The 13,085-nt window shown below is 42.0% G+C and overlaps 3 protein-coding genes across 3 annotated transcripts; 1 reads left to right on the forward strand and 2 right to left on the reverse strand.

Moving 5' to 3' along the window:
* Positions 1–1,730: 1,730 nt before the first annotated feature.
* On the reverse strand, positions 1,731–4,549 carry LOC129591656 (uncharacterized). Its single transcript, XM_055487393.1, has 6 exons — positions 4,131–4,549; positions 3,707–3,991; positions 3,086–3,364; positions 2,549–2,702; positions 2,328–2,468; positions 1,731–2,253 (listed from the first exon to the last, which is right to left on the reverse strand). The coding sequence occupies exons 1-6, from the start codon at positions 4,413–4,415 to the stop codon at positions 2,048–2,050; spliced, it is 1,350 nt and encodes a 449-aa protein (XP_055343368.1). The 5' UTR covers positions 4,416–4,549; the 3' UTR covers positions 1,731–2,047.
* Positions 4,550–4,719: 170 nt separating this feature from the next.
* Positions 4,720–7,860, reverse strand: LOC129591600 (uncharacterized). Its single transcript, XM_055487297.1, has 4 exons — positions 7,122–7,860; positions 6,539–6,662; positions 5,465–6,453; positions 4,720–5,253 (listed from the first exon to the last, which is right to left on the reverse strand). The coding sequence occupies exons 1-4, from the start codon at positions 7,539–7,541 to the stop codon at positions 5,047–5,049; spliced, it is 1,740 nt and encodes a 579-aa protein (XP_055343272.1). The 5' UTR covers positions 7,542–7,860; the 3' UTR covers positions 4,720–5,046.
* A 243-nt stretch (positions 7,861–8,103) lies between these two features.
* On the forward strand, positions 8,104–12,658 carry LOC129591589 (uncharacterized). The gene is made up of 12 exons (XM_055487286.1): positions 8,104–8,612; positions 8,709–8,913; positions 8,992–9,235; positions 9,575–10,121; positions 10,307–11,104; positions 11,195–11,252; positions 11,353–11,417; positions 11,569–11,686; positions 11,751–11,808; positions 11,901–11,993; positions 12,056–12,116; positions 12,194–12,658. Exons 1-12 carry the CDS (start codon positions 8,265–8,267, stop codon positions 12,551–12,553), a joined length of 2,955 nt encoding a protein of 984 aa, XP_055343261.1. The 5' UTR covers positions 8,104–8,264; the 3' UTR covers positions 12,554–12,658.
* Positions 12,659–13,085: the final 427 nt, after the last annotated feature.

Consider the following 13,085-nt stretch of genomic DNA (forward strand, 5'->3'; position numbering starts at 1 on the left):
TATTGTTAATTAACGATAAGTACTACTACTGTACGAGTATTTACGTACGGCATGCAAAAAACCTTGTAGCATAATCGCAGTTTTTTTGAACTGAGATATGATTTTATTTCTCAATATGTACAAAGCGAGCTTCGCTCAACAATTATATTCAAATGAAGAATTTGTCCCAAATTACATGAGAAGGGACTGTGCACAATACACTCATAGCATTACCACGCATAATCTCCAAACTTAAACGTTGAAACAAAACATCGCAGTTCACCCTCGTTGCTCACGATCAAGGTAGACTGCAAGCCTAACAAATATTAATGTAGGAACAAACGTTTTCTCATTAAAGACCTGATTGTGAGCAGTTACGCATCACAGGCTTCCAAATCACGATGCGCGTAGACCGATGGCATCTTCTTGGGGAAGACGGCATCGGTCGTAGAGAAGCTGTTTTTATGCAGTAATATTTTAATCAGTGTTTAGTCAGTAACATAATTATATTGTAAGTAATAATGCACCACATACGCGCATATGCCGGATTCAAATGGGCAAACTGTTTCAGATGGTCCACACAAATCTGCAAACTCGCTTTTTTGAAACGTTTTTGAAACGTGAATGTGCACAAATGTTAGAATATTTGGATCGAGAAACAATAATGGAAGTTACAAACGTTAAGGTGATCTTTCAGATCAGAAAACGAAAGTCATTCATACGGCTGGAAATGCTATTAATTCGGTATCAGATAGGAAACAAAGCGGCGTAGCTATACGAGACACTCTTGTAAACTTGTGGAGTTGGCGCAGGTTGGAATACATGCCTAGACTGGGATAGAATAGCCAGATTGGAATATATAGTACTTATATTGAAGAAAAAAACTGGAATACATCATTATGTAGATTGAATACATATTGTAGATAAACCATGGTTTATGTGCAGTTTAATCTGAGCACTTGCGATTTGCGAATAGGAGTGATCCGTAAGAGCTTTTATCACTTTAGACATTTTATGACTGAAAATTTCAAATTAATTTGTTAATTAATAAAAACGTAAAACTGTACAAAAAGGATATACCTATTTTTCGAAGTTTTTAATTTAAACTGGTTAGTCATATTTATGCTATGTTGCAGTCTAGCAGCGTTTCAAGAATGCCTGTTGGAACTACGAAGTCGACGATGAGTACTCGTATGCTCCCTGTGCAGAACGACGCCCGTCAGCGTTCTGAAGCGGAAACAGGTGATAGAAGCCATAACGCTGCAATCCAGAACAAATGTTGCATATTTTGTCTTGCGCCGTCCTTGCCTAAACCAGTGCGGGTGTGCGATAATTGTCACATTCTGCTGCTTCGACGATATTCCGCCAAGTGATGCATAGCATGGGCACTCAGCAGTTTCCATGATCATGATACATTATTTGCTGCTTGTATTCCGGTGCTTTTAGAGTTTAATTGTATCTGTAATTTATTTTGTAGAAAAATTCGGCCATCCGACTATTTTTTAGTTTTCTCCCGCCGTTGATGCATCCGGTGAAATACTTACAGTACATTATTTTATCCGAGCTGACTTGAAATATTTTCCGTTTTCTACTGCAGATATCTATCGATTGTACAAAATGATGGTGTGCTACGAAGGGTTGTTTGCTTTACCGTTTGTGCACTTTGTATTTTGTGGTATGTTATAAACGTTGTTTACGAACGTTGTTTGTTTATCCCAGTAACTGATCAGAACTAGGTAAACATTCGCCAATTCTGGAACTTCCTTCTTTGGATGACATAGATAACGCGCGGCTAAAAAACGCATGCAACGTCGTATTGACCATAATAACGGCAAAACTCGATACAGCGAGAAATAAATTTAAAAACTCTCTTAAAACTCGGCAGGCATATATTGTGAAAACTCTAAAAGGGCGAAAGCATCATCAGGCTTGCGGCTTGCCTACTATCACGAACAGAAATCTGGATTTAATGGAAACTGGGTTTACCACAACGCAAAACTCTTGAATAAATCAGACGTGTAAACGCTCAAATTCACCGCAACAAAACCGAAAGGAGGCTTGGCAAAAATCAATCGTCAAGTTCGTCGGTGTCCGCATCAAAGCAACTATCGTGCGATTCCGCCGAACTGCTCTCATCGACCAGCATGTCAAAATTAACGGAAAGATCAGTGTCGTCCTCGTCTTCGCTATCGTGCGCCAAGACGACAGGCGGTTGTTGCGGTACGGAATTTGGCAGGTGTGACCACTGACATCGAACTGAACTATTACCGGACGCTACGACAGAAAATAAAACCTTTTAACTAGTCTCACTTGACTAATGCCGGTATTATAACGGAAGAACAATTTACATGGTTCGCGTTGAGGTGCTGGATTGTCGACGGACCGCAGACCCAAAAACACAGGAGACTTCACATTGCTAGGCTGGGCAAGGATACGGTCATCATGCTTGTCAACAACCGCCACATGCAACATGAAATCTGTAAATGCCCCTGCAAATAACAGCCATGGATTTATTTCAGCTGTTAATTAATTAACTATCGTACAATTGCCAGAAAGGTTCCTGTAATACCAAGTTTGGTGAAATCTTTAGCGTTATACATCAGCAAGGGAGCCGGTTCAATCATGTCGAAACTGTACACGATGTTGCCCATTTCCGTGAACTGTATAAATGCATCGGCAAACCCGGGACAAGTGGCAAGCAGTCTGCATGTCCGAATATCAAACTGCAAAATAATTTAAATGTTAAATCTGTTAAAAACGGACAAATCTGTTAAAAACTCTTTCAACAGTGCCTAATATCTCACGCAGAATACTCTCTGAATGTTCTCATAGGGAGAATGCGTACACTAAATAAAGAAGGACGCTATACGAGACTCCAAAAAGATTTAGAATCAGACTGAGCATGGTACAGTACAGTGAGAACTGCGTCCGTGTTATAACTAACCAGTAACGCGATAATTTTTTATAGTGTTTTTTTTGTGTAGCTTCTTTTTCTTACCTTTGTCTTTAATTACTACTAGTAATTACAGACAAATGCATCGACAGGATTGAAAAAAAGAAGCGAGTGATGAAAATGTAAGCATCATTAATGCTTGAAAATAATTACAATTTTTGGCCCAACAACAACCGTCGTCCCACCGGGATGGAAAAAATGGCAGTCCCCGATTTTGGCGTCATGAACCAAACCAGTCGGTGCTCGTGCTGACAGCATAGAGTCCACCATGACCAGCTGATGCGCGAGTTTACCGCTGCGAGTGTCCCACAAACCGCCTAATAACGCCACCGTGGTGTCCAGTGGACTCCAAGCAGGCAAACCGGGCCAGTCGATACTCGCAGGGATATTTCCAAAATTAATGACTTCTTGACCGCTCACATAATCCATGATCTGCCAATGAAAATACAAGAACTCCATTATTTTCCGTTGCTTGACTTTTTTGTACAAAAACAAGATGCACAAACTCTACAGAATGTCTGTTCAGTTTTGTCCACAAGATGTCATTTCCGCTGTTCCTTCGTCAATATTCATCATAATTTTTATTGTGTTTAAGAAATGCTCCAGTTTCTAACAACTAATTTTTGTCTCTAAAACTGAATAGGCAAAATTAGTTGTAATGCAATTAAGTATTAGTCAGTTGAGCTACGTCTATATAATTATGCAGTATTTAAGTAATGCTCACCAATCACCACCAGTATTTATCCGATAGAAAATTATAAACCTTGCACTTACAGAGTATCGGTTGACCAAATGCTGAACATTGGTGCAGCCCAGCAGGAGATTTTCATGCACATTGGCGGCTTGGGCCAGCGTGAAATTATTGACCACCACCAATGCCTCAAACTGGCCATTCGGCAACACATTCCAGATTCTGGCGCGATGCTTGTCATACCGGGTAGCATATAAACTGGATGAACAACCCAGGCACGAGGACAGCACACGGTGGGAATTCGTTGGCAGTGCTTGCAGATTGGTATCACGACAGTTGAAATTGGTAAAGCACTGGGAATGTAAAATCTACAAAACGTTCGCGATCCAGTGTGAATTCAATTAAAACGAGGGTAACATTAATATTATAAAACGTCATTGCCAAATTAAACAACAGTGCAAAGGTTGGCAAAGAACTGATAGCGTAACAGAGAATCTCGATTCTTACTCTGGACCTGCCAACGCGATTGACACTGGCGGACACCAAATGGCCCGTGGCCGTTTTCATCACCACCATGTTGTGATTGTCATGGACAAACGCCGCTCCCGTACAGTATCCGAATTCTGGTGGGCATTTTAGAGATTCTAAGCAGACAATGCGTTGTTTGTCCAGAAGATAACTGACATCAACCGGGGATTTCGGAAAGCAAGGGCGCTGTCCGTGATCATACTCGCGGCTCTGCCAGCGAATGTGAAAATTCTTGGACTGCTGCTGTGGTGAGATTGGCAACATGGTCAAATGAAAATTACGCAAAATGGTTAACACTCTCACTAATAATAAACACAGAGATAAAAGATAACCAAAAGCGGTGGACAATTAACCAAGGATGCAAGTTAAAATTGTTTCCTTGTCGATCAGTCAAAACAGCGAGTGTTTCAAACAGACGGTAAAAGACGATTGCATCACTGCAGGTGTGTTTTGGGCAGATACTACTTTACGTATGGTTAGTACCGTATGAGTAAAACTGCGCCCGCATACAGTACGTACAAGATAACCATACAAAAATACGTTTAAAACAACGTTACAAATTCCCAGATATGATTTTTTTCCCTTTCATTGAATCAGCGATTTCTAGCTAAAACAAATTCGAAACATTCAAAACATGAAAAAAAGAAAAACACAAATTTAATGTAAACAAATTGATACCCATTCAGCATTCTAAACCATATTTTACACTGCATTATACTAATTTCTAAAAGCCCCATTAACCATTTCGAAAACAGAGCAGCGAAAAAAAACTATTGCAGGGCATAATAACAGCAATACTTTAAACAAATTTCAGTCCACCAAAAGATTTTAATTATCATGCAATAGCATCGCCAAGGATATCTGGTCCCTTTTGCGGAAGTGGACAACATGCCTATCAGCCGCTCAGTTTTGGAATGCCTTCTCCAACTAGGTGTACTCGATAGGATTTCCCGTTATATCCAGCCGTAACAGACATTTCTGCTTGAAAGTATCCCGTAGCACGAGGCAAAAACCGCAAAGGAATGTTCACATACCGGCGCGGCTGGACGTTCAAAGTTTCGTATCTCTTTTGAAAGGGCAAGGTCAGCGGCGAAAAGGTCAACTGCGATACAACACACAAAACACCCACACGATACAACCCCGATACAACACACAAAAATTAAAGCCGCAGTCAAATACTATCACTACGCATTCTAGTTGCAAAAAGTAATGTTGCGGAACATGAGCAGTTTACAGAAGCCACTGACAAAAACTATGGCATGGAAGAAACAACATCCGCGAACCAACAGTAACAGTTTTCGCAAATTTCCTACCTGATGTGTAATGGGAGTGTAGTTTTTGATCTGCAGTTTTGCCGTAGATGATTCTCCTAGTTCAGTTGGGGGGAAGAAAATCTGATGCGTAGCCAAAACAATATCCCGCGGCGGTTCGGAATTTCCAACTGGATACATTGACTGTTCAAGCAGCGACTCTTCCAGTTTGTTCGTCCCCGTTGATGGTACATTATCCGTCTGAATTGACTTGTCAGCATTATTTTCGGAAAGAGGGATCGGATGGAAGCGGGGCTCATGAATCATCTGCTGAGACGTAAAGGAAAAGCGTGGATCAAAGATATCATCCTCGAGTTCGGCTTGGACAACAGGTTGACTGCGTTGCATGCGGGGAGCTGGATCAGCGCGTTTTTGCATTTGTACGGGATTAACGTTTTGTGTTTGAATGTGTTTCTGACGTAGGCGGGCAAGAATGGCATCAGCTTTCTGCATCACCGCTTGACTGTGACTGGCTTTCATTTCGCTGTCATGCAACCGTTTCACTTGCATGTCCACTGCAGTATCATGCTTTCGGGCTTTGTCGATCAGCACTTCTTTGCGACGTTCCATGGCAGCAGTGTTAATCAGATGAGTTTTTCGGGACGGACGACCACCCATACTATCACAAGAAGTCTCCCTCAAAACGGAATTCTCTTTGGTGTGCGGCAATGAGACGGGCGTCAACAAAGACTGTGAGGGGAAAACTGCCGGCTTTTCCGGGGAAAACTCACGAATCAAAGTTCGCCGCGCGTTATTTTCGATATCTCGCAGAATCTGCTGTGCGGAGACATCAGCTTCGTTCGACGGTTTAATTTGCACTTGTGGTTTATAACCCCTACTCCCGCGGAAAGAAGCGTCCTCACTCTCATCGTCGGAGAATTCTGCCACGATGCGATTGAGTTCTTCCAGCGCAGCATGAGTGCTGATACTGCTTCGTCGCGAAGAAGAGCTCGACGCAGATGACGGTCGACTTTTCAAAACACGATCCCCCTCTGTAAGTAAACATAAAACAAACGAATACTGAGCCTGCAAGGAAACTTACAAGCTATGGTTGCAAATATCAGGAAACTGTTTTACCGAGAGCATTTTTTTGGTGAAGCTGTATAAGTGGTTCATGGACCGGAAAAGTGTTCTTCGTCAGCGTTGATCGGCGAGAATCGCTTTCGTGCAGTTCTTCTTCCGATTCGTGTAATCCGCCAACCTACAAGCAGCAAAAGTCGTTTGTTACACCGTCAGATCGCATGGAATACCTGAAATTTGCAGAAACATCCTCATCACAGTGCGGCGATTATGGTGTACTTTCCGATTAGGGTCCAAATAACACATACAAAATATATTATAAGTGCCAGTCTGTGCCAGTACTCGTTTTCTCCAACCTTTTGAATAATTTCGTTAACTTAGCAGTCCTGTCTCAACTTCACAATTTTGATTTTTCATAATTTTTCCGACTCGATCAGCAAAATCTCCGAAAAATTTGAATTTTTAAACCCAATTTAAGAACTATTTCAAAATACTATTACGAAAGAAAGTACTGAGAGAATGTACAACAAGTTACAGTACAACAGCAACGCAAAGTAAAAATCGCTGAAGAAACAAGTGTCCAGTGAGATCAGAAGGCCGAAGCGGATGACACCGTTAACTTTATAAACATCGATCATACCTGAAACTGGAGTTTCTCTGCGGAAAATAATTCCAACCCATCCACTCGCAGCTGTGATCGACGGAAAAAATAACTGTTAGCCGATATACTGCCTGAACTATCCGTTGACATGGAGGATGTCCGCGGAACTCTGAAACTCGTGTGAACGCCCGAATTCTCCAGATCGACGTCCGCTTTCAACAGATCCTGCAGACTATGATTTTGAAGGACCTCCGCTGCATCGCGGAATTCTTCGTCACCAAACGATCCCAACGCAAGAAGATCTCCAGATTTCATGCCCGGGTAGTTTTTGTCCGCAACATCGCTCACTCGGCCTTCGGAAAGCTGATTCAAATTAAGATCCCAATAGTCGAAATGCTGCTGCTGATCACCTGATCCAAAATCTGCATCCAGCCTATCGTAGCCATATTTGGCATCCATCACTAAGGTGAATACGCTCTCACTCCGGTTCAATGCCAAATTCGTAGAGGATTTCACGTAGGATAAAAAGCGTCAACGTAAGCGTTTATCAGAAGCAACAGACAAATCATCAAAGTGATCATAGAAGTTTTACGATCAGGAATTTCACGGCTAACAAAGAAGCTGCACACATGTCAAACCAGACAAGATCCATTAACCTTTTTATGGAGCCATAATTCATGCATATCTACCGTTGACGTGCCATGAGGACCGAACGCTTGCTCTGTATTCGTACGGAAGTTTCAAACGAAACATCTGTGGTAAAGTTAAAATGTAAACAGATCTCTGATTCTGATAAGAAAGTCAAATGAACGAGCGAGCGATTAGGCGGCAAACTTCAATCAGAATGGTGTCAACGTGGAGTACACTAGAGCTGCCATTTTCGTAATGAATGAGTCTGGCCCCTGGAGCCGTCTGGCATCCATTCATGAGGTGCCGAAATTGCTTCCGCCCGGTTAGTCACGATCCGCGGTTTGTGGTCGCAAACGTTTACAAATTTTTTACAGTTCTCTGTGAAATTTTGACTGTCTGGTTGGTTTCAGCAATTTAACTGGCAGAGGTTTGGATTTTTTCTGTCAAATAAAAGTTAGTAGATCCATTTCCGTTCCACCCGCTTTTACCTATATCGATGACAATGTTTGGCTCTTGAGCCTTTTGATTGAGCGAACTTGTCTCAGGCTTTAGATGATCGGCAATCCGTTCAGCATTCTGAACTTGATTATGGATAATCTCGCTATTCTGACTGCTCCAGAACCGGAAAGATCGTTTGGGCACCGGAAGTTGTATGATATTCCAAAACTTCATGGAAGTCCTTCCCTTGAAAAGCCGGAGAAGGACCTAGATTCAAAAAGTGGACAAAAATCTCAGCGCTGCGAAGGTTCGGACCTGTTCCCCGTGATCAGCAAGAGCGTAATTGGAACCCAATTGGTATTCCGTTCTCCGTTCGGAAATCGTCGTGTTGTATACTGCGATTACACTGCGTCGGGCAGATCACTTTCTTTCATAGAGGACTATATCCGTGATCAAATACTGGTGAGTAGACGCACTTCTTATAATGGTATCCGCTACGAGTCAGTTATTACCGTTTTTATTTTTGTTGTGATGCTCTGTAATTGATTTTTACGTCAGCCGCATTATGGAAACACTCATACTACCATTTCGGTGACATCCCTTCAAACCACACTGTTTCGGGAAGAAGCGCGCTCCATCATACGCAATTCCGTGAATGCTGCGGAAAGCGATGCCGTCCTGTTTGTGGGCTCGGGATGCACGGGCGCCATGCATAAGCTCATACGAGCGATGAATTTAAAAGAGCCAGCGGTTGTTTTTGTAGGTGAGCATTTTGTCTCGGCTTCGGAATTTTGTAGTCGTTATGGAGTGGATCCGATCGGTTTAAGTATTTTTATTCCAGGCCCATTTGAGCACCATTCTGTTTTACTTCCGTGGCGGGAGAGCGGCAGCGAAGTTATTTTAATTCCGGAAAATGAGGAAGGAACGATTGATACAGTATTCCTGGAGGATGCATTGAAAAAGCATTCGGGAAGCAAGCGTCAGTTAATTGGTTGCTTTTCCGCGGCTTCCAATATTACTGGAATTATGTCGGATACCACGCTGATAACCGTTTTGCTCCATCGTTATAGTGCGCTAGCTATTTGGTAAGCACCTGTTGATTCTTTGTATTTTTATTTAATACTTTGTTGTTCAGACGGCAACAAGATATAGTTTTGCGTCGATATACGGCTATACGAGTACGTATTGTTTCCTTCATTCTTGTATATACAGACTATAATACAGTAAAACTGATTCAAAATTTAAGCTTAACGAACATCAGTTTGTTTGATCCGACCCTGTTAAAGCAAAATTCTTTATCGCTTTTGTAATTTTATTAAAAATGCTCAGATTATAAGATCTTCGCGGTACTTTTCTGTTGTGCTTTTTCTTCGTTAATTTCGTGGCGGTCGTCTTCCTGTGGCAGACGTTATATATCTTTAAAGGGATTATGCAGCAGCTGCTCCTTACAACGAAATCGACATGAATCCGCTTGTTCCGGATGATCCAAAGCGATATGCCCATAAAGATGCCATTGTTTTTTCCGTTCACAAATTTATCGGAGGAGTAAGCACACCTGGAGTTTTGATCGCTAAGAAGCACCTCTTTAAAAATCCTGTCCCGGAGCACCATGGCGGTGGCACGGTGTTCTTCGTGGATTCTGAGAATCATCGCTATCTGAAGGAGATCGAAAATCGTGAAGAAGGTGGCACTGCCGCGATAGTGGAATCGATTCGAGCCGGCTTGGTATTTCGTCTGAAGGATGCTATTACTGCTTCTGTAATTATGAAGCGAGATTCTGAAATTGTGGAGCGCGCTTTCAAAGCTTGGAGCGGTGTTGAGAATTTGATTCTTTTGGGAAATATGCGAGCGCCTAGACTACCGATATTCTCGTTTGTTATCCAGGATGCCAGTACGAATCGTTTGTTACATCATAATTTCGTCAGCGCTGTCCTAAACGATCTTTTTGGGCTACAATCCCGATCAGGCTGTGTATGTCGTGTGATCGGTTTTTTATGTTAAACCAAAATTTGTCAACGTAAATTTCCGAACTCTGAAAATAACCACTGTTATTGTGATTCTTACCTAAATGAAAGGAGGTGAATGGTTTAATACATAAATAACAGATATCTTATTTCTTTGTACTCGTATGAGTCGTAAATTTTTTCCTGTTTTAGGCTTGCGCTGGACCTTACGCGCAGTCTCTTCTTGGCATCGTCAACGAGCTTTCCAAAGAGATTGAAAGAACATTGCTGGAAGATCCTCGGCTAGAAATGCACCGATGGGAAGTGGAATTTTCACAGCGAGAAGTACTGCGTCCAGGATTTGTACGCATTAACCTGCCGTATTTTTTTACCGACGAGGAAATCGATTTTGTCTGCGAGGCCGTGAAAATGGTCGCCCAAGTGGGCTGGAAACTGTTGCCTCTGTATAGATTCAATCCCGAAACAGGAGAATGGCGGCACCAAGACAACACTCTCTTCCAAGATCGCAAATGGCTCAGTAGTATACAGTTTACCGCTGACGGATTGTCCTATCCAAACTTCACATACAAACCCGATCCTCCTGAAAATTATGCCGCCGTGTTGGCTGCAGCGCGAGAGATATTGGAGAACGCAGTTAAATTGGCTTACCGCACACATTTGGTCGATCAGGACGTTGCATTTGATCCTAAAGCGTCCAGTTTGCGATGGTTTCTTTTACCTAGCGAAGCGCGCCGATTATTGTGCAACATAATGCCACTGCCGCAGCGTGCACAAATGCCGTTTATGCCTCGTCGGTCTGGCGAACTTGGATCATCTTCCTGCTGTGATCAATCTCTTGAATGCGCATCCGTTGATGCCAAACGAGATCGTTGTTGTGTGATTCGACCGAAGACAAATGAACAAATTAAAACAGATAACAGTTATTTATCGAATTCCGTTACTGCAAAATGGCACAGCCCCACGAAAGCCATATGGAAGCCGATGTTGACGGTGAGTTTTTGAACCTCCCATATTTAAAATATGGAAGAGCAGGAAGTAATCATGATCGGCCGATTAATTTATGAATGTAATGTATTCTAGGCTATTAACGAATTCGGTATGCTTAAGGACGGCGACAAGGTTTTGGTTTGTTTATCAGGTATGACCGCATGAGTAAGCTGTAGGTATGTCATTGGTATAGAACTAGATATATTGCGGATACTTGTTAACAAACTCATTACAACTGCACATTGAAACAGGAGGAAAGGATTCTCTCAGTTTACTTCACGCAATGCGGCAGTTCAAATTTTATGGAAAATCACAAGTACGTACTTGACGCGCTGAATGTGAAAAATGTCCGCGTAAGAGTTTATACTTACAGGACGGGCTGAGTTAACGTTAACAATAAATACAAAAAGTATTACTGTATGAGTTGTATTTGCTTGTATTTATTTGTGTTACATTTCCGTTGATAGGGTTTGAGAATCGAAGTGGGTGCCGTAACTGTTGATCCGCTTACTTCCTCTTATGATCCGAGCTCCCTTATTCCGTATTTAAAGGCGCTTGATGTCCCTTATTTTTACGAACGACAAGGTACAGTAAATTAAATTGCGTGGCGTAACTGTAAAAAAGCATACTTATAGCCTAACTTTTACAGGAATTATGGACCAAGCTGCCGCCTTGGAAGAATGTAATTCCATATGCAGTTTTTGCAGGTTGGTCAAATAATTCTCGAATGTCCATGGAGTCGTTTAATGAATTCGTACTAAAGTTCTTTAAGACTGAAGTCCTTTTTGTTACCTTGCAGTCGCATGAAACGTGGCAGACTTTACAGCTGCGCTCGTCGAGAAGGCTACAATGTATTAGCCTTCGGACAACATCTTGATGATCTGGCCGAAAGGTATTTCAGGCGATACTTCATTTTGTAGTTCGGTATTTATGCAGTATTAATTTTGTTTGTAGCTTTTTCATGTCGGTTTTTCACAACGGCCGGTTACGAACAATGAAGGCCGCTTATACTGTGGTAAGTTGAGTCCAGCTGGCTTATTTTCCGGTGCGTATAAGTAGTTATGCATCCTAGTTTCTACGAATGCATTACAGATAGAAGGCGATCTTCGGATGATCCGGCCGTTAGTGTTCGTCAGAGAAAAAGATACACGACACTTCGCCGAGAGTCGACATTTACCGGTTGTGGCGGAAAATTGTCCTGCATGTTTTGAAGTCCCGAAGGAACGATTTAGAGTGAAGCAATTGCTGGCCGCACAGGAGCTTTTGTATCCTGGTCTATATGATTCCCTCAAAATCGCCATGAAGCCTTTGATGGCTATCAAGACAGCCGGGGCGGAAAATGCTATCACGAAAATTCCCGAGATTTTGGATGAGTTATTTCGAAGTCGGAACATAAACTGTGATAAATCTGCTCAGGAATTAAATGGCATTCACGATGAAGATGAAGAATAGATTTTTTATGCACGATTTACCGAAGCGATGAATAGTTCAAGAATGGCAGTAAACTTACGCGATTTCCGGGATATCTGCGAAAAATAAAGTAATGTTTCATAAAAAAATGTGAATGACATCACGGCACGCTTTTTAGTTCAGATAGTAACGTTCGAACGTTACGAATTCTCAGGAATACCGGATAGGAGCCTAAAAATGCGAATGCTATGTTCTGGATTAAGATCTACTAAGTTCGAAAAAAATAAAAAAAGTGTTCGATAAAATTAATACGACATTAGATATGATCCTGCGCAGTTGTGTAACTTTTCTCGGCGTGAAGTGGCAACTGAGACCGCCTTTTCGAAATCCAGAGCTTTTTCCGATTCACAGAAAAGCGCAGTAATTTCGTGGTTTATAGCACGCAGTCACCGCCACGCACCAACGAGTGCGGGCTGGGCATCGTAATGTGCATCGCTGGCGAGATAACATCAACCACCAACTTTTATGTAAATTTATTTATTTTGTATTTGATCTGAAACAACGCCGGCATATT

The sequence above is a fragment of the Paramacrobiotus metropolitanus genome, unplaced genomic scaffold, assembly GCF_019649055.1.
Source record: "Paramacrobiotus metropolitanus isolate TYO unplaced genomic scaffold, Prichtersi_v1.0 Parri_scaffold0000047, whole genome shotgun sequence".
In the NCBI taxonomy this organism is placed as follows: Eukaryota; Metazoa; Tardigrada; class Eutardigrada; order Parachela; family Macrobiotidae; genus Paramacrobiotus; species Paramacrobiotus metropolitanus.